This window comes from Prinia subflava, chromosome 12 (assembly GCF_021018805.1).
Source record: "Prinia subflava isolate CZ2003 ecotype Zambia chromosome 12, Cam_Psub_1.2, whole genome shotgun sequence".
NCBI lineage: Eukaryota > Metazoa > Chordata > Aves > Passeriformes > Cisticolidae > Prinia > Prinia subflava.
The window spans coordinates 10,231,068-10,251,487 of record NC_086258.1 but is presented as its reverse complement, the minus strand read 5'-3'; the positions used below and the strand labels follow the sequence as shown (position 1 = coordinate 10,251,487).

Here is a 20,420-nt window from a genome sequence, read left to right as displayed (position 1 = left end):
GGGTCGGTGTTGGGTCAGTTTGGGGTTGGTTTGGGCTAGGTTTGGGGTCGGTTTGGGGGTCAGTTTTGGGGCTATTTCGGGTCGGGTTTGGGCCTGTTTGGGGTCGGTTTGGGGCCGGTTTGGGGTCAGTTTGGGTGTATTTGGGGCCGGTTTGGGGTCGGTTTCGGGCCGTTTCCCCGCCCCGGGCACTCTCACGCCGCTCCTCCTCAGGCCGGCCCTCACGGCCCGGGCCCCGCCCCCAGGGCCGCGCCCCTCCGCGCCCCCGCGCTCGCCCCGCCCCCCGCGCGCGGCCCCGCCGCCATTTCGCTGCCCCGGAAGCGCTCGCGGCCCCCCCGTGCCCGGCGGAACATGGCGGCCGTGTCCGTGCTGCGCGCGCCCGCCGGCGGCTTCAGCTTCGACAACTGCGCTCGGTGAGGCGGCGGCGGCGGGAGCGGGGCGGGCCGGGGGAACGCGGGGAGAGCGGGGCCGGGCCGAGGCGGGCCGGGGGGCGGCGGCGGCGGCGGGGGGCGTCCTTCCGCCCGGCCCCACTCGCCCCCTGTGTTGCAGGAACTCGCTCCTGGAGGCCGAGCTGGTCCAGAAGGGGCTGCGGGTGCCCGCGCCGCGCAAGACCGGCACCACCATCGCCGGCGTCATCTTCAAGGTGAGGCGGGCGGGGCGAGGCCGGGCCGGGCCCGCGGCGGAGGCTCCGCGCTGCTGCGTCACCCCCGGTGTGCCCGGCCCCATCCCGGACCCCGAGCGGCCCCCGGGAAGGGCCCTGCGGAGTCGCGGCTTTGGGAATAAATCCTTCTCCTCTGCAGGATGGCATCGTCCTCGGAGCGGATACGAGAGCCACTGAGGGCATGGTTGTTGCTGACAAGAACTGTTCGAAAATACACTTCATTTCCCCTAATATCTAGTAAGTATGGCAGTTTTTGGTGGGTGGTAAATTGTTGTGTACGTTATTGTGTAATGATGTTGGTACTGGTTTTTTTAGCCTTATTCTTTACTAACAGCAAATATTAAACTCTGTTTCAAAATGGTATTTTATTAGCAAGGCTTGGGGGTTTATGGTATAACATTTACACTTAATCTCTCTTGTTTCATGCTCTCTGTTTGAGAGCTTGATTCACTCAGTTTTAGAGTGAGAAAATTTCTTCTTGTTGCGTGAAGCACGGAGGTTTGTGTCTCCTTTTCTTCATCTGCTTATCACGTTTTCAGCTGCTGCGGTGCCGGGACGGCTGCAGACACGGAGATGACGACTCAGCTGATCTCCTCCAACCTGGAGCTCCACTCGCTGTCCACGGGACGCCTCCCGCGCGTTGTCACGGCCAACCGCATGCTCAAGCAGATGCTGTTCAGGTAAAGGAGTGGGTTTCTTGTTTATTAACAGTGCAGGTAAAACCATCAAATAATGCTTAAAGAGCATCCTGTCTTAGCCTGCTTAATATTCATAGCAAGACTTCAGGAAGGATTTCATAATTGCGCTTTGCTTCATGGGCTTCTTAAATGAGATGGAAGAGAAATGGAGTCTGTGGTGTTTTAGAGAATTGTGTGGTGATCACACGACAAAAATAGCAGGGGTTTTTTTTAGTTCATACATAATCACACCCATGGAAACTGCTGTGTCCTTGTGGTGAGAAGGCTGGACCAGCAATAGAATAGTGTGCAAGCTTGTAAAACTGGGAGTTTCCTGAGATTTGTAATAGAATGATTGCCTCAGAAAGTCTGCTGGACACTGAAATAAACTGTGTTTTAGTAAATTTCTTATTTTACTGCTGCCAGCAGGTAGAAGCAGCCTGTTTAGTGCAGAGCTGTACCCGGGCAGTTGGGGACAGTCCCCAAATGCCTGCAGTGTGTTAAACAGCCACAGCAGAGTCGTGGGCTTCAGACTCACAGACAGACGTTGCCTGCAGGTACCAGGGCTACATCGGAGCTGCGCTGGTGCTGGGGGGAGTGGATGTGACAGGCCCCCACCTGTACAGCATCCACCCGCACGGATCCACCGACAAGCTGCCCTACGTCACCATGGGTGAGTGCTGCTCCCGCAGGGAGCGCTGCAAACTGGGACTTAAAGTGGGTTTGGTTCAATCCATTTGTCTGCTGGGAGCTGCGTGCGCCTCAGACTACAAATATAAAATTGTACCTGTATTTATAGGGCAGGTGCACTGTTCTGTTTCCTGACAAACATGGGCTGGGGTAGAACTCAGCTGCCAGAAGACAGATATTGGAAATGTCTTTATGTGTGTCCCACACCTTAAAGCACAAGAATTATGGGATTCCCAAAATCTTGCTGAAAGAAAAAAAATGCTCAGAAACTTGATTTGCAGTATGTCCTAACGTGTGGTTTGTACAAATTTCACTTGGGGGACTTGTGTTTTGTTTGGAGGACTTGAATTATTTTAAACAGAAGCATGGTTGGTAGAGCCATGGGAGTGTAAGGGAAGGTTCAAATAAATAAATAAAACTGATCTGAGAACAAAGTATATCAGATTAGTAAATCAGTCAGCCTGTGCATGGTGCAGCTTTTATGCTGTGTCTGTGGTGGGCAAATACACATTTATAGATTCTCATTAATATTTTCTGTTTCTGGCTGGCATCTTTGGCTGCAGTACCTGCAGGGGCTGTTGCTAGGGGTGGCGGAGGTTCCCGTTTTCCCGCCGGCTCTCGGGGCCGGGGCGGTATCGGTACAGCGGGGCCGTGATTAGCGCTCGCAATTAGCGCTCGCAATTAGCGGCGCCGGGCCGGGCGCTGCGGCGCGCGGCCGCTGGGTGGCGCCGGCGGCCCGGGCACGGCGGCCCGGGCACGTGACGTCATTGTGGGGGCTGTGGGGGTCCCTTGGGGGCTGTGGGGGTCCCTGGGGGGCTGTGGGGGTCCCTGGGGGGGCTGTGGGGATCCCTTGGGGGCTGTGGGACCCCTTGGGGGCTGTGGGGGTCCCTGGGGGGGGCTGTGGGGATCCCTTGGGGGGCTGTGGGGGTCCCTGGGGGGGGCTGTGGGGATCCCTTGGGGGCTGTGGGACCCCTTGGGGGCTGTGGGGGTTCCTGGGGGGGCTGTGGGGGTCCCTTGGGGGCTGTGGGGGTCCCTTGGGGGGCTGTGGGGATCCTTGGGGGCTGTGGGGGTCCCTTGGGGGCTGTGGGGGTCCCTTGGGGGCTGTGGGGGTCCCTTGGGGGGCTGTGGGGGTCCCTGGGGGGCTGTGGGGGGCTCTGGGGGTCTCTGGGGGGCTGTGGGGCCAGGGCACCGGCCCGAACGGGGCTGTGGGGCCGCCTCCCTGTGCCACCACACGCGCTCTGCACTCTGCCAATGCTGGCTGTCCTGCCTAGGGTTTTAAAAGCTTTAAAATGCAGCCTGTCAGGAAATCCCGGCAGCTCCTCTTTCCCTCCACAAAAATAGCCTGGTAGCAGACTGAGTTCAAACGAGTGGGAAGTAGAACATTAAGTTCTGTGTAGCCTGAACTTCGGTTTGCTGTGGGCAGTACAGGTGTGTGGCTGGTGCCCACACGTTCCCTTTGGCCACATGGTCACTGCCCTCCTCAGCATCAGGGTCCTTCACCTTCCCGTCCCTGCTGCACTGACACTTCCTCCAGTGACCAGCATGTGTCTTAGTAAAAAATCAGCTAATGCATATATATGAAAGATAGAATCAATACGGCAGAAAAACTATGAAAAGTCAAATTGAAGATAGCAGTTGGAATTGTATTTCAGTGTTATTTAGACTGATCTATTGTTTGTTGAGGTTTTTTTCCCAAGTTCTAAAGGTGGTTTGTGAAATCAGTAGGCATGTTTGGCCAGTTAATTTCTGGAGATTCAGTATTAAATAGTACAGGTGGTTGAGAAACTGAGTTTGTTTTGGTGTGCTGGTCTGTCTGGGTGGACAGAGTGGTGTCCTGCCTTGCAAGAGAGATTTAAGAGGTACACAGTGCTTATTCAGGAGTGAGAACATCAAATTAAACTGTTTATGCTGACAAAGGACAAAATTGGATTTCAGCAAACGATGCAAGATTGTCTGATTGCTTGGCTTGTCTAGGAAAGCTTCTGGCCAAGGCTTATAATGAAATGCATGCATAAAATTAAAGCACTTGAAGTGTGTAGTTGAGCTTTTGGAAGCAGGCGGAGTGTTCAGGAGTCTCTGGTGGCTGGAGCTGCTCCCCTGGTGCCAGTGGTGCTTCATATTCATAAATCAGCTCTTCATGCAGTGGCAGTGTCGTGCTGCAGAGCAAGAACTCCCACTGCTGGGAGCCAGCCCCCAGCCAGGAGCCCCGCTGAAAAATGATCCCAGTCCAAGGGGCTGCCGAGATCACGCAATTCTTACCTGGGATGAGCAGCAAATTGAATAACAATGAGCGCGTGTGAATAAATGCCCTGTCAGGGAGCCTTGGCAGTGATGGATGAGGAAGTGCTAAATGCTGCTCTCAAAGCTCTGCACAAGCTCTGGTGTGGCAGCAAACAGGTCCTTGGGAGGGGAGATGGACTGTACTTGGCAATGAGAACTTGCCTTCCATGAAGGTTCTGCTGAGAAGATCCAGTGCATCTGCTTTAGAAAAGCTCCCACAGTTGTAATTCACAGTAGAGATTACTGAGCTGCACTTTTTTGCTATATATCAATAATTATCTTCCACTTTAAATCAATACTGAAGTGGTACAACTGCTCAAGTGAAGACCAGATGGTATTTTTGAAGTCAATTGCTTACAGTTGCATGCAGAAAATTTAACAACTTGGTTGGGAAAATTCAGGAAATGACCAGTGTTAAAGAAGAGAACAGTAAATTCTCTCACTGTTTCATAACTTACCTGGTTCACGCTAATCAGGAGACTGAAAAGCGTTTGCCTCTGAGTAGTTCAGCTTCTATAGTTCTGTACAATTTGTTTGCAGTCCATATTTTTACGTGTGTAGATATTAGATTAATGCTTCCTGAATGTTTGGTTCTAAAGTGTTGCTTTCTGAAAATATATGCAAAGTAAATTCTGGCTTTTTTTTTACTTGATGTTAAATGTAAGCGTTCTTAGCAATTTTAAAGATCTGAAAGGGTTTTTTTCTGAATGCTACGTAATACAAATAAATTATGACTTTGCCGCTTATCCTTTATTTTAATTATTCTTATTGCTCTTGTACAAAAGAGACATAAACTTTAAATCTGTGGAAAAAATATATCCAACAAAGAAAATTTCCCATTTCTGCAGAGCTTAGTTTGAAATCTTACCTAAGATAAATACCAGCTTTGGTGTTACTTTGAGCTGAGGTAAAGACACTATTTAATGACACGCTATCACATGGCTTTCCTGGAGGTGTTAATGGATTTGAGGCTGAACTGCTGCTGAATCTGAACTGGTAGTGACTTAAATCAGTTACGGTGTGTATGAGGCGGGGGATCCATCCCCAGTTAATGGATGGTGTTTTGCCATGCTTGGATTTTATCCTTCTCCAGACTTTATGTTTGGGAATTGTGAAGCTGGTTTCTGCATAAAGGCAAAGCATGCTTGTTAAAAATGAATTATTGGTGGGCATCGAGTGCACAGACAAGAGAGCAGCTGTTTCCCCACACACAAACAAGTTCTCCATAGACCCTTAATATCCGAGTTTTCTGTGTTTTTATAGGAACGGCAATAAGAAAACCGTACTGGCAGTGTTTACTTAAGTTCCCGGTTTTATTGCCCGCTCTGCTGTCACAATGCAGCTTTCACGAGGAGCTGGAGTGGCTGGGACACTGTGGGGCTGTTTGGGTGGTGGAATTTGCCAGGAGAGCGCGGTTGGCGCACTGGGACAGTGAAGTTCTCACCACGGGAGCGCTGTCCGGGGCTGCGTGTCCAGCCCAGTCCCAGCAGTGCAGGTGGGCTGTGCCCAGCTCTGTGCTCCAGGGAATGTCTGTGTGCCAGGAGGGGTTTCCCAACTGCTCCTGGTGTCAAACAGGCTTTTTGTTTTGATGGAGACACTCAGATGTGTGCATTGACTGGTGTTGCTGAAAACACGGGGCTTACATCTGGTGCTGGGAGCAGTGAAGGATTTTTGTCAGGCTATTTAAGATCAGGAGAATCTGTTTTTCTAGAGAATGCTTAGCTGTGCTGGGAGGCCTTTGCTGAGGCACATTTTAAATGCAAGCTTGTTTAGGATTTATAAGCACTAGAGAAAAATTGAAGCGAGTCTATTCAGCTTTTCCAGCTTCCTGTTTTGCTAGAACTTCCTTAGGATCTTGGGTTTCAGATGTAAATGTCTACGTGTAGGTTTAGTTGAGTTAAGACTTTAAACAACTCTTTGAAAATTTACATTATAGGACTGTGTGAATTTATTTATTTAAGGTTGATAGTGGATTTGGCATTTATTTGTGTCTTGGTAACATAGTGAGATAAATAATTAAGTGTAATTCTTTATGTATAAAGGATTTCATGTACTGTAACATAAGATTTCCCCACCTTTTTCCTTTTTCTTTTTTTTTGTTCTTTAAGTTGCTGATTTCCTGCCCATAGGTTCTTCTGGGAAGTTCTTTTTAAAAGGAGCTGGAGAAATTCAGCCTGAGCCATGTATGCAATTGTGTTATTGATAATTTTTTATTTGTCAGTAGAAGCTTTAAGAAATTAAGATCACTTTTTTCCCAACTAAATAGCAAATGTAATAATTTTGTCCAGATATTACACTTTATACTTTCTTTTTTGTCCATTTTCTAGTTTTTGTACTCTGATTTTGTCACCCTTTCCCCAAGAATAGTGTTGTTTTCCAGCTTTGAGGCTTCCCACTCAGCTCATGGTAGGCCTTTATTTGGGTGTATCAGGAGTGTGGGCTTGGTTTGAGACCTTAGTCCAGATTTTTTACCTCTCATTAGAAATATTCCTATGTTATTCCAGAATAATTATTTTATTGTCCAGGTTCCTGTATTTGTTTTGGCACACGCTTTATTTTGACCTTGTTTGAAGGGTCAATAAAATTCCTTTTATTTGTAGTTTGTTCTGTGATATCAGCTGTTTGCATCAGCAGTTCAGTTTTGCTATTAGTTGCTTAAAAATCTTCTTTATTCTCAGTTTCAGCATTTAAAAAATGGAGTTGTGTATTGCTCCAAGGTGTAAATGAATAGTCATTGCCTGTAATACAAGTACACACTTAGAGTGTCCTACTGCTTTTAGGAGTGATGTATTTGGTACTGTAAAGGTAATGATCCTCAACCACAGCAATATTCTGTAACAGGAGTATCTGTCACATTCATCGGGATTACCATGCTCATTGATTTGTGTCTGTAAATCTGCTGTTTCAACCCTTTAAATTTGATCTATAATTGGACCTCCTTAAATGGTTCAGCTAAGGTAGTCTGTATTTTCTCAACAGTGTCACTGTCAGCTTCTCCTTTTTCATTATACATTCAGCAGACTTGATAAAATCAGCAGGACACCTCATTTGAAACTGTTTAATCGCTGCCTTTTGCTTTCACTAAACCATTGAGGTGGTCAAGCGATATACACAAATCATTTTAAATAGGAAATATGGCTTTCTCTGTGACCCAGCTAAACAGATAGCACTATGCAAAACAAGTTAAAAAGTAATAAATGCCAAAAAATCTTCTAATTGGAGTAAAAAATTGCAGGTAACTTTATTCACTCCCCAAAAGTAGTGCTCTCTGAAATATGGGTAGGGCCACCGACAGACAAAAAATTCTTCCTGAAGGCTCAGTCTTTCTGAACAAAGCAAGTTTACAATTTCAAATAGTAACATCCTGCTTTTTGTGTTAATTCATGAAAAGCACATTTATAACCCTGCAGTCACAGTGCTTTGGGCAGAAATGGCTCCTGTTCCATCACTGCACTTGTACCTCATCCTTTCTGGAGAGGAATGTTAAACTCGTGGTTTCATCTCTGGCACTTTGTTCAGCTGTTATTGTTCATTATTGTAGAAATAATGGCACAAAGCAGGAGCACAATTAACTGTTTAACTACAGGAGATATCCTCTGGTGGCAGCAGCCCCCTGTTCCCACTGCTGGGCTGCTCATCCCCGGTGCTGGAGCCATCTCCTCATTCCAGGAGATTCCCTCTAAGAGGAGCAGGCACAGGAGTGGGGTGGGAGGATGGAGGAGCAGGGACTGCAAACCGTGGCATTCCCTTAACTCTCTGTTTCTAACCTTGTCTTTTTATTTTTGTGGAAAATGGTAAGAAGGAAGGGCTGTCAGGATGGGCCTGTGCCAAGCCTGTGCACACAAGCTGTATCCCCAGGATTAAATCGGGTTCTGACTTAGCGTAGAGGAAGCTGAGGTGGGCTTCAGTTTGGTTTGTGCTGATGAGATGTTCTATATTTTTCTCTAAAAAATTTGCCACACCTAAATCCACTGGCTAAAGGGGTGTCCTGGTGTTGTCACCACAGGTTCTGGATCGCTGGCGGCCATGGCAGTGTTTGAAGATAAATACAAACCCGACATGGAGGTAAGTCTTGGGTGTTTAAACCTCACTGTTTCTTCCCTCAGCAATCCTCATGATCATAAGAATTTAGGAGGTTTGAAATCCTAAAAAAGGTAAATCTGCTCTACTTTTGCTGCACTTAAAATGTACTAATGTCAGCTTACTGTAAAGCTGTAAAAATTGATGGGTAAAATAAATAAAATTGCAAGAAGCTGTATTTATATATGGGAAAATGTGTGATTTGAATGTAGGTGAAGGCTTTAGAAACATACAGCTTGCTGGTTATAGTTGACTTCAGGAATTTACCAGCCCTACACAGTCAATATGGTTGTTTTTCTGTCAGTCTGTCCTTCTTGCTCAGTCTTGAAAAGAGAATACAACAAAAAGTGTTCAGGTAGTACATAAAACAATTCTGATTGATTGGGTACGTTCAGAACTAGTGTTTGCACTTCTAACATCCACTTAAAAGCTGATTATCAGGAGACTCATAAGGCTGGGTTTTGCTGATGAGACTGATAAAACGTGGAAAATACTTGATTGTTGTTATAAAGACTCATTCAGGAAAGCTAAAAGCTGGAGTGTCATGATAAGAGCGGAGTAAGCTCTTCAGTTACAAAGGAATGCATTATTTTTGTGTTTTCTACAGTATTTCTTGCATTTGGTTATACCATACTGCTAATCTAAACTGTGAGAATCCAGATGAAATTAACTACAAAACAATTACAGGGTTTTCTGTAACTGTGTTTCATAAAATACCTCAGGAATGTCAAGTCCTCTTAAACCACATTAATCTCTTCAGACTTTCTGTGAATGCTCCTTCTCATTCCAATTGATTAATAATTCCACAGTAAAGAAAAAATGAGAATTGCACACAAGATTGAAAATTGAACCCATTAGAAATGATTTGTGATATAACAGTTGCAATGGTTTCAGCCTAAAAGGCAGATAAAACAAAGCTTGGAGCTCTTCAGTATCACTGAATGATGTAGAAAAGGAAAAAGTTAGTTTACTCTCAGCAGAGGCCTTCAGATGCTGCTCATTTTTGTAATGCAGCTGCTGTGAGTCATTTCCTCCCCCTCAGTGCACTGTGGTTTAGGTGATGGTCCCATGAATCCACAGTTCTCTCTATAAAGCTGGTAAAGGAAGTTTAAAATGTGAGATGATCTGTTGTACCTTGGTACATGTCCTGACAAATCAGTGTGCAATTCCAGCAGATTTTTAAAAAACTGTCAACCCCCTCACCTTGTTTTGAGAAGTTTGCCATTAGTTAATTGCTTCAGCATTAGTAATAAGCAGTTTCCCAATTATCCCTGGCCCCTCTCCTGTCAGTGCCTAAGCAAGAGCTGTAGGTGCAAAGTCAGGGCCACACAGTGGGATTAGGATCCCTGTGATTTGGGCAGCATCTGAAGACACTGGACATTTGGCCTCTGGTATATTTATAATTGTTATCAGAAATATTGGAATATGTTTAATGGGCTCCCAAGTGTCTCTGGGAAGGATCCCCACACCAGATGGCTGATAGAGCCACTTGAGAGGGAGAGGAAGACTGTTTTTCCCCTCGTGCTGCTGTAGGGATGAGAGAATCTCCTTTTCCAGCCTCGTGTGTGGCTGTGCACTTGACGTGTGTGCCATCCACTGCAAACACGGCCTGCAGATCCCTGCAAGCAGCAGCCACAGCACACTGGCCCTCTTACCAAGGTACAAATGCTAAAGAGCTGTGCTGTGCAACTAAAACTTTCATTTATTCTCAGCTAGCTTTGAAGCTTGGGTTTTAAGTCATTTCTTGTGTAAGAGCAACCGAAAAAGGCACCAAAAACTGGTAAATCTCTAAATTTTCCTATTTAGAAAGGTCATCCTCATTAAACAGTCTTCACACACAGCCATAAGTGGCAGCAGATAGTCACTTATAACAAGCATGTAGAAATGCAGCCTTACCAATTTGTTGAAATAGATATTTAGATCTTTGAGATTTGCATGCACCTTAACCCTTCCTTTGGTTTTCCTGAATAATCTCTTATCTAGTAACAGTTCAGGAATTGTATTAACCAAACCAGCCAAGTTTTGTGTGGTAAAGCTCAACTGTACTCTTAAACACTTCCTCATATTCTGCTATGGCTGTGAGTTTGTATTTACATTCTAAGTCAGATGTGGGGTTTTTTAGTAAATTAATAAAATAACCAATATTTCATATTCAACAAATGAATCCAAATTAAATCTGAAGTATGCTATGTATATTTTACATAAAACTTGCTATGAAATGGCAGTGAAGATAAAATTCCTGGAGATTAATTTAATAAAATATGTAGAAAATTATTATTTTTCTGTCACGATCAATGTTTCTTTCTTTTGCACTAATTGTCAGAATAGCTTGCTAAGGCTATGGAGGGTAGTGGTGTGCTTCAAGACCATCACATCACAGAAAAATTATTCAAAGGCAAACTGTCCTGCACCCTCTGGTATCAACTTGCAAATTAGCATCTGGAATGTAATTAAACAAGCTTAATGAAAGTAGCAGCTGAATACTACTGGAAAAGACAATCAGCTTTTTTGCCTCTGATATATATTCTGTACTATTGAAGCTGATCACCAAACGCATCGTGTGAGCACAGTTAAAAAAAATTAGCATTTATTTGAAGAATAGGAACTGTTTTTCATTCTGTTATGCTTTTGGCATGCACTAGTGTCCCAGGAGAGCCATGCCACAGCAGATAGTGCACAATATTTATAAATCCATGACAGGCAATAATAGCAACTTGAAAAATTCTTTTGCTAGAATTTCAAGTTGAGAGCTGCCAAAAGCTGAGAGGATCAAATCTGCAGTGGCAGCTGCTGTGCCCTACAGTTAGAATCGTAGACTTTGAAGATGCTCAGCTAAAAAAAATAAAAAAAAATAATAAAATAAAAAAAGACTGCAGGCTTAGCCAATTTTTGCAGGTTTCTAGAGCCCTGGCTCTCTGCCTTTTGAAGATGAGTTGCTGAAGCTTCTCCCAGTGCCTGAGGCATGCTAACACCAGCAGGATGTGTTTTTTTCCATAGACTTAGTGTGTCTTCAGATTTAAGTAGCACATGCTTTATCAGTGCCAAGTGTGATGGTCCTTTCCCTGGCTGCAGAGCTGGGGGATGATCTTTACCCCACATCCTTCAGAGGAGCTGCCGAGATGGATGGGGACGTCCCCCAGTGCCACTTGTGCAGCCTGATTTATGGAGGCAGGCTTTGTGGGGAGGAGTGCTGGCCTCTAGAGGAACCATTATAGATCGCTGAGCATGGGAACACTTTCAGCCCTGAAGGCCTCTAGATGCTTCAAAAATGTAATGCCAAGCACCTAACTGCTGTGGAACAATATTAATCTGTCATGTGGGCAGCTATAGATCTGCTTTAAAAAACGTAAGTGGAGGAACAGCACATCTAATGGAGTGTTTCAAGCTTAGATCTTTCATTGCAGCCCATTTTTCTTCCAATAGAGTCACCACTGGTTTTTAAACCTTACAGTCATTTTGTAAATGCATTTGTGCCTTCTGGTGTTAAACAATAGCAAAGAAATACTCTTGAGTCAGTGGATATGGGAAAGCATTGTGAGCTGGGAAAAAATGCAGTATTAAATACTGGAATTCTGGGTTTATCCTGTGATGGTTGAATTCCTCAGGAGATGGGGAGAGGTTTATATTTTCTTCTGGTATTTGATTTCTGGTGTTTGAAAAGTGGAAGTATTTTGTCTGTAGAATTACTTGATGCACAGTGGGGCTGTGTTGTAAACTTCTTGTTTCAGCAAGGAAAGACTGCTTGTAACTTCATTTCTTTCCTGTATTTCATCAAAACAGCCAGATTTAATAAAAAGAGGCTCCAAAAGGAAGAGAATCAGAAGCTACAGAAAACAGAACTTTTGCAAGGAAAAGAAAGTAAATCTTGGAGTAGTGAGTTCAGGAGCAGGACAGGTAGAAGAAAGGAGATAATCCAGCAGATACTTAGTAATTATTTCTAGGATAGATCACCACAAATGTGTGAGATTATATTTAGTCATTTATTGTACCATTTTTTAAGTGTGGTAGGAAATCAAGTGGTACTGAATGAAAACAAAAATACCCTGGAGGGTAAGAACAGATGAGTGAGAAGAGAGGACTGTTGTGAGTGTGTTCCACATGGAGCACAGCCTCTCTTGGTGCTCAGCAGCTGTGCTGTCCCCAAACCTGTGGCTTGCTGTCCCCAAACCTGTGGCGTGCTGTCCCACCAGAGAGGGTGGTCCCTGGCGTGCTTTGGTGACCGTCCTGCAGTGGGGCTTTGGCTCACCTGTGTGGGTGGGACCTGCATGGGCAGCTTGGCGGGCAGGTTGGGGACAAGTGGCTTTTGAGGTACTTCTGAGTAGCCCCTAATCCCTGAGTGAAGGAACTGAGGCACGGAGAGTGCTTTCCTCAGGATGCTCCGTGTGCTCTGGGATCTTCGCAGTGTTGAAATGCAAAGTAGCCTGAATGCAGCTTTCACTGTGCACCTCTTATTTCAGTTAAAAATGCATCAGGCACGCTACAAAATATTATGAAAACATGTCACTTTCTTCCAGTTTTAAGCAGCTGACACAGAGATGCTTCAAATGTTCCTGTGCTCACATTTCCTACTGTCCTTCAATATGGTGGAATTATTTTTGTTTATTAAGTACTGACAACAATAGTGAGCTATTTTTGGGACCTGTCGAAAGTCTCTAATGTGCAGCAGTGTTGTCTCAGTGTTGTGTGGGGCCGGGAGCAGTGACAGGCTGCAGATGAGCCCTGTGTTCATTAGTGCGGTGCCGGCGCCGGGCTCAGGTGCGGCGGCCGCGCCGATCCCGCGGTGACACCGCGCTCTAATGACGCCGGCACGGGGCCGCTCGCTGCGAGGTGTGGGGCTGCTCTGGCAGCAGACAATGCACATCAAGCCACACTGTGGGACTTGGGCTGGAGAGCCTGCCTGAGAAACTCGAACCCCTGTTGGTGTCAGACACGGAATTAAGTAAATGGGGGGGGGGGGGGGGGACGACGGACAGACGAAATCTGGCTTGGTGAGCAAAATCAGGACTTTGTGTGCCCCATCTGTACATTTCATTATCCAGTGACAGGAATTGAGGCTGTTAGTGGCATATCTTCACTCCTTGCTGCCAGAGCTTGTGGCACTGCAGTTTTCAGCTTTCCTGACATAGCTGTGTTCGTGTCTCCTGGAGACATGGATTTCCATGGGTAAATATCAGGTGTTAGTGCATACAGTCAGCCAGAAAATAAAGGCTTATCATACTTGTTTCTTACTCTTAGGTTAGATCACAATTATCCTGTGGCAGCCTGGCTGCTGCCTGACATGTTGGACAGTTTGTACTGTTTTCATCATCTTTCACAGAACCATGCCCTGGATCAATTTCCTTTGTGGAACTAGTGTTAAACAGGAAATCTGATCTGATTTGGAATATGCCAGCTAGGTATGCTCTGGCATGGCTGGGATTGCAGGAGAGATGTTTTTGGGGTGCTTTCTGAATGAAGGAAAGCTCAGTTTGTGTGCTGAGGTCAGTGGGACACTGGCAGCACCAGTCCGAGTTCCCAGAGATAGCCAGCAGTGCTGCCTTTGCAGTTGCTGATTGCAGACTGTGTCAAGGGAAATAAATGTTACCTTTGTGTAAATTGGGCCTGGCTGCATGTCAAAGAGCAACAATTTCTTCACCTTTATGAAAGTAACACTTAAACTTTGTCCGTAATAATGTAGACAAGCTAGCCAGAAGCAGGACTCTGTGTTAAGAGATCATTTCACTGCACAGGGTAGGGGGAGGACAGGTAATTATTTTTGATGCATTTCTCAGGAGCAGGTGTTCTAGTTTAAATTGTTCCAGTTTGTATATCTCCCATAACTGCGGAACACAGGCAAAATGTACTGGAAAATATTTCACATGGCATGAAGCCCGACTGCTGCTCCCATGGCGAGGGCCAGCAGGGCCGAGGGCAATTGCTGTGAGGGAATGGAGAGGAGGAGGGAGCCAGCCTGGCCTTTATGGAGCATTTTGGTGTATTAGGAAGGATATATTACCAGAGGGCCCAAGGCTTCTTTCCCAAATAAAATGTTGACCTTCATTCCCTTCCATCCTCTTGTCAGAGGTAAAGCAATGGTCAGATGAGCACAGTTTGCTTTACTTGAAGCCAGATGTGTTATTGCTTGATATTCATTTTTTTATATGCAGTGACATAAAGTAACTTTACCCGCAGTCTTTTGCAGGGTTTGCATATTTGGGTGGCTGAGGGTCTGTGTGTTGCTGTAGAGCAGCACACCAGGGCCAGGGGAGGAGCTGCAGCCTGGCAGCATTTACAGCTCTGGTGCTGTTAAGCCAGTTCCCATTTTGAGGATCAGTTCCCTAAAAACCCATGAACTTTACTAAGTGATAGATTGAACGAGTTTTTGTTATCATTCTTAGTTCAGAGAATGGGAATAGTATTAAAAGAAATCCCATAGTTGTGAGAAGAGTTTGTAATTTAATTCTGTGCCGTTAGAAATATGGATTGTACTAATCCCCGTGTAGGGAATGACATACAGCAACTAATGTTATTGAATGGTAGTTCCGAATCATATAAGTTTCTTGTCTTGGCAGGTAATTTGGCATAAATTGTTAATGTAAATCCAGGTTAGTGGGGAAGACATTATTTTACTAAAAAAGATAAACTGCTGATTAATTCAGTATAGAACTCAATTACAAATTGAAAGTGTCTCTGCGGGACGCCAGTACCCTAAAGACAGCAGATGTTGAATTGATACTCCAGCATATTTCACCCTGGTATGAAATATTAACGTGGTTTATTATACTGGTGGTGTATGATATCAGAGAGGGGGTGGGGATGAGCCTGCGCTCACAGGCAGCTTCCTCAGAGTGGGAAAATACTGTTATCTGTGAGAATAATTATTAGGGACTACCGAGCAGTTTATTTGCAAAGTTCTTAGCAGAAAATGATTAGAAAAATAAACATTTACTGACACTTCAGTCACAACGAACCTGAACATAAAACGCATAGGTCTAATTAAAAGAAAAAAGAGACAATTTGTGTCATTCCTTATTCTGAGGCAGCACTGGAAATGCACTTTTTTGGGGGAAGACTTGTTAAACCTGAGTGGTTTAAATGACCCATGCCAGCCCCGTTCCTGACAGCTAAACCAAATCTGTTCTTGCTGCTGGAGCCTTCTCTTACAAGAAATACAAAGTCCTTTGCTTCTCAGGTTTGTTCTCTTTGGACTTAGAGCAGACTTGAGCATCTCTTCCAGTTACAGAGTGATCTCCACCCCAGCCCCTCACTCCCCATATGCTGCTGATTCTCTTCCAGACTTTAATTATGCTCCTGTAGGTGCTTATGTCCTTCAAGTTTGTTTTCTACCCCCAAATTCCCAGCACTTGTTTATGGATTTATTTTTTTATTGTCATTGTCCTTCCTGAAACTTCTGATTTTTTTTCTTCCCTTCTCTTCCCACACAAATCTTGGGGATTCTCACTTTAAGTAGTACCAACTTTTTATATGATAGTATTTGAACAACTCTTGTTGTAAAAGACTATTATGATAAGTATTTGTATTTGTTTATTCTTACAAAAACACCTGCTTGTGTTCATATTATACTGACTGTGCATTGCATTTCAAATCTTTCTAAGAATTGCTTTGGAGAACTGCACTGTGTATTGCATCTCCAACAGCATCCTGGTGACCTGCAGAGGGGATTAATTTTATTTTGGTAAGAGAAAAAACCCAGTAATTCCTAAAGTTTTAAAATCTGGAAAAGACATCTCCTGTTTAACTTGCTTGTGAAGTACAAAATGTGAGGAAATAATGTTCACATTCCAGCTGCTCCCTTTGCTGCTGGAGCATAATGATAAACTTGTTTACAGGTTATTAGTGAGGACAGTATTAACACAGTGTAGATCCAATACTCATCTCCCGTAGTAAAGTCTTTTTTTCCTTCAGTAGCACTTGAAATCTGGAAATTGCTTAAGTGAGAAGAGAAAGTTGATCCAAGTCATATAGAAGAATAATGTGTAAAAGTTGCTCCTCGGTGCTGTTTGGGACTCGTGGCAGAGCAGCCGTGAGAGGTAATCTATCAGCTCTGAGTGTCTGCAAACTGCAACTCTCCAGATAACAGGTTTAAAGTAAAGATTTAATACAGGCTCTATCTACTGTGATGTTGCAGTGACAGTTTAAAACTCATTCTCTAAATCTCAGCAGACTTTATAGCCAGCAGTGGGCCCATATAAAGCTTAATGGCATTACAACACATAAATCATCTTTTAAAGATGCTACCAGTAGCGCCGATATTAAATGCAGACAATTGTCTGTGTTATAAATAATTTATCAAACAGTGTTTCAGATTAGCCTTCCACGGCGAGTTATTTATTTCAGCCTTTACTGCCCAATTCCTCTGGCGCCCTGGGCAGGCGCGGTGCCGGTCACTGTAATGACACGGGCTGTGTACAGCAGCACGGCCGTGTCCTGGAGCACAGCCCCGCTGACCACTGCAGCACAGCCATGTCCCGCTGCAGCACAGCCCTGGTGACCGCTGCAGCACAGCCCTGGTGACCGCTGCAGCACAGCCGTGTCCTGCAGCACAGCCCCGCTGACCGCTGCACCACAGCCCCGCTGACCGCTGCACCACAGCCCTGCTGACCGCTGCAGCACGGCCGTGCTGACCGCTGCAGCACGGCCCCGCTGACCGCTGCAGCACAGCCGTGTCCTGCAGCACAGCCCCGCTGACCGCTGCACCACAGCCCCGCTGACCGCTGCACCACAGCCCTGCTGACCGCTGCAGCACGGCCGTGCTGACCGCTGCAGCACGGCCCCGCTGACCGCTGCAGCACAGCCCCGCTGACCGCTGCAGCACAGCCCCGCTGACCGCTGCAGCACAGCCCCGCTGACCGCTGCAGCACAGCCCCGCTGACCGCTGCAGCACAGCCCCGCTGACCGCTGCAGCACAGCCCCGCTGACCGCTGCAGCACAGCCGTGTCCTGCAGCACAGCCCCACTGACCGCTGCAGCACAGCCCCCCTGACCGCTGCAGCACAGCCGTGTCCCGCTGCAGCACAGCCCCGCTGACTGCTGCAGCACACACCTCTGGCGAGCGCCGCGCGTTTGTCAGGCGGGTAAGTGGAGCTGCACATTGGAGCCCAGGGACACATCGGGCTGTGATGGGCACGGGCAGAGCGCTCCATAAAGCGCTGCCTGTCAGCGCCGCCGCGCCGCACACTCCATCACCCGCCTGTAATCTCATTTAAGGAGCACTGGGGGCCCCAGAGGAGGATATTCCCAGTTAGCTTGGTCTTTGCAACCATAAAGCAGGAAGTGCTCCTTTTATATACTCTGAACTTTTAGGGTTTCTTAAGATTAATTATTACAGTGACTCCTGTGTCAGCACTTTCCTGCTCACCCCCTATTTTGTGGCAGTAAATAGCAGTCCTTGCTGAACTCCATGCAGGATCTCTGTAAGGAATACTTGGGGTTTTTCTTGTGGCTATTCCGTTCAGCTTTCTAAATTGTAAAAAGGGGAGCAGGAAGCAGCACTGAGGCAGGGTTTTCCAATGACAATTATTCCATGTTCACAGACTGAGCTGCACTGTGTCAGGGAGGGAGCTGAGGTTACGGCCTGGGCTCTCTGTGCAGTTACAGCTCAGCACTTCCAACTGCACTTTTTGGGTATTTTTTGAACTATTTTGATAACAGTATGGTGATAGAGTATATTTGTAAAAGCCAATCAGATTTGAATCAGAGGAGTCTGTGAGGTTTACAGTATTGACTTAAAAGGATGAAATCAAAAGGAAGAGTGGAACAAACTCCACCAATGTGCTGTAGTTTTCCTAAGCTGCTTTTCTTGCACCTAGCACTCAAATAGCTTAAAATTACTCTGCTTTTGCTACCACTTAGGTCAAAACAGATCTACACTTACTTCTTTGGTTTGCTTACTTTTACTATAGTACTAAAATAACCTTAGTCTGCAACAAATCTTTGACAGTCTTCTGTCAGTTAAGTGAGGAGTTACTTGCGTACCAGGACTTTATTGCCCAAAACACTGAAGGAAAGGTAAGGAATTATTCTTGCGGCATAGCTGTGCTGTTCTAGTCAGCTTGGTAGGAAGCATAATTCAATTTATTTTTTTATAAAGTGCAATAGTTGTGAAACCGGGAGTGAGTTGCTGCTGTGTCTGTAGTTCAGTGGAGGCTGTGCCCTGCTCCTGTGGCTGTTCAGAGGCACCAGGGCGGGCAGGGCAGGGCCGGGGCAGGCGAGTGGGAGCTGAGCTCATTTTGGGCTCCTCCTGAGCAGCGCTCGGGGCTGCAGGCGGGAGCTGCTGCTCCTGGCACTGCTGTGACAGTGAGGCACACTGGGAAAAGCTGCATTTATCAGAGTCAGTGCTGACCCCATCTCTTGTTCCTGGTGTCTGGTGGGAAGATTATTGCAAGGTGTGAAATAGCAGCAAAGCAATGAGGAGTGCGCTTGGGAGCCTCAGCATTGCAGCAGGGTCTGCTGGGTGAGCTGAGCAACCACTGCTGCACACAGCCTGGGGGCAAAACGAGTCCACCTCTGTGTCCATGGATGTGTTCCAGTCTTACTATTTCTGTATTGGAACAGGCAGCTCCAGTCAGTGTTTTCAGGTAAGTGACACACCTCTGAGAGAAAGTAAGGGGTCTTTTATTCTCTGGTTTGTACTTTCTAGGCTACCGAAAAAATCTGTGTGTATATACGAAGTATGCTTATGTCCATATATATATTTATGTGGACTCAATCTGTTTTCCTTGCATTCTGACCCTTTGGCCAGATGATTGGGCACTATTGCACTCCTGTTCCTTCTAACTAGTAACTGTGTCTTAGTTACACCAATTACTGTAGCAAAAGTTGCTCTTTTGTTTCACTTAAGCGGTATAAATGTAACCAACTGCAGCATTTTGACTGCAGTACCTGGTGACTGAAGGGTTTGGTGTATCATTTAATGTGCTAATAATAATATTATAATTATAAAATGAGCTCCGCCTCCACAGGCACAGGCTGCACAGTCCCGGGCAGTGCCAGCACGGGGCAGTGACAGCTTTTCCCTTCCCCAGGAGGAGGAGGCCAAGCAGCTGGTGCGAGACGCCATCGCCGCCGGCATCTACAACGACCTGGGCTCGGGCAGCAACATCGACATCTGCGTCATCAGCAAGAGCAAGCTGGACTTCCTCCGTCCCTACGACGTGGCCAACAGGAAGGGGGACAGGTGAGCCATCCTGGAGCTGCTGTGGGCTCCCTGCTCTGCTTGGCAAGGCCTGCTCTCAGTAAGAGCGAGCTCTGTCAGTAACCTCCGGTCTGTGGGACTTTCAGGTAAGCAGCACAAATGAGCGGCTGGAGCAGCAGCTGAACAGAGGCTAAGACATTGGTAAAATTATTCTAGAGTTGCAAAACATAGGTAAATTGCTTGTTCTTTGGTCCCCCACGACGTTGAGAGCCCACTGATTTTGACAAAAACCTTTCCAGTTACTTGGCAGTGTTTCTGTTAACGGTTTCCTGAAGTTGGTGGTTTATCTGAAACTCTGTCAGTTAATGCAATCAGTATAGATTTTATAGTAAGCACAGTTTCTTTACTTTGGACTTTTACAGGAAACTTCTCAAGCTGATCAGTTCTAAACTTTTAAATGTAAGTTTTCTTTTGTACCATCTTCCAGACTAATTTTCCCCCATTTCTTTACTAGGTTTGGTAGGTACAAGTGTGAAAAAGGAACAACTGCTGTTCTCACAGAGAACGTGGCACACCTGGAGCTCGAGGTGTTGGATGAGACCGTGCAAACCATGGACACATCGTGAGCCTGTGGGTGCTCAGACTGCAGCTGGTGCAGAATAAAGAGGCTGTGCCCACTCTCCTCTGTGTCTGTACCTGGTGCTGCTTCTCCCTTCCTCCGTTAGAGCAGGTGAGGCTGGGGCAGCCCTGGAGGGCTCTGGAGTGACCCCAGGGAGTCTGAGCAGGGGAGAGCTGTGCTCCCCCAGACACCTCCCAGCACTGGGGTTACGGGAGCTGCTTTGTTACCTCACTGCAGGAACAAAACAGCAGGAGGAAAACTGCTCTGCACAAGTCTCATTTTA

General features: G+C 46.2%; 1 protein-coding gene across 2 annotated transcripts; it reads left to right on the top strand.

The window, feature by feature from the left end:
* Nucleotides 1-253: 253 nt before the first annotated feature.
* Nucleotides 254-20,200, top strand: PSMB7 (proteasome 20S subunit beta 7). 2 transcript variants are annotated; one of them, XM_063410067.1, is made up of 8 exons: nt 254-410; nt 547-640; nt 798-895; nt 1,198-1,338; nt 1,893-2,008; nt 8,312-8,370; nt 19,409-19,560; nt 20,033-20,200. In XM_063410067.1, the coding sequence occupies exons 1-8, from the start codon at nt 349-351 to the stop codon at nt 20,142-20,144; spliced, it is 834 nt and encodes a 277-aa protein (XP_063266137.1). In that variant the 5' UTR covers nt 254-348; the 3' UTR covers nt 20,145-20,200. The 2 variants fall into 2 exon arrangements, with proteins under 2 accessions (XP_063266137.1, XP_063266138.1); XM_063410068.1 differs by having other exon boundaries at nt 19,393-19,560.
* The last annotated feature ends 220 nt before the right edge of the window (nt 20,201-20,420 follow it).

What these genes read in the sequence shown, in the direction of transcription:
- PSMB7 (XM_063410067.1), top strand. Translation starts at nt 349, where the DNA reads ATGGCGGCCGTGTCCGTGCTGCGCGCGCCCGCCGGCGGCTTCAGCTTC. An exon ending in CTCAAGCAGATGCTGTTCAG is followed by an intron (nt 1,339 to 1,892) that starts GTAAAGGAGTGG and finishes CGTTGCCTGCAG; the next exon opens with GTACCAGGGCTACATCGGAG. An exon ending in GCTGCCCTACGTCACCATGG is followed by an intron (nt 2,009 to 8,311) that starts GTGAGTGCTGCT and finishes TTGTCACCACAG; the next exon opens with GTTCTGGATCGCTGGCGGCC.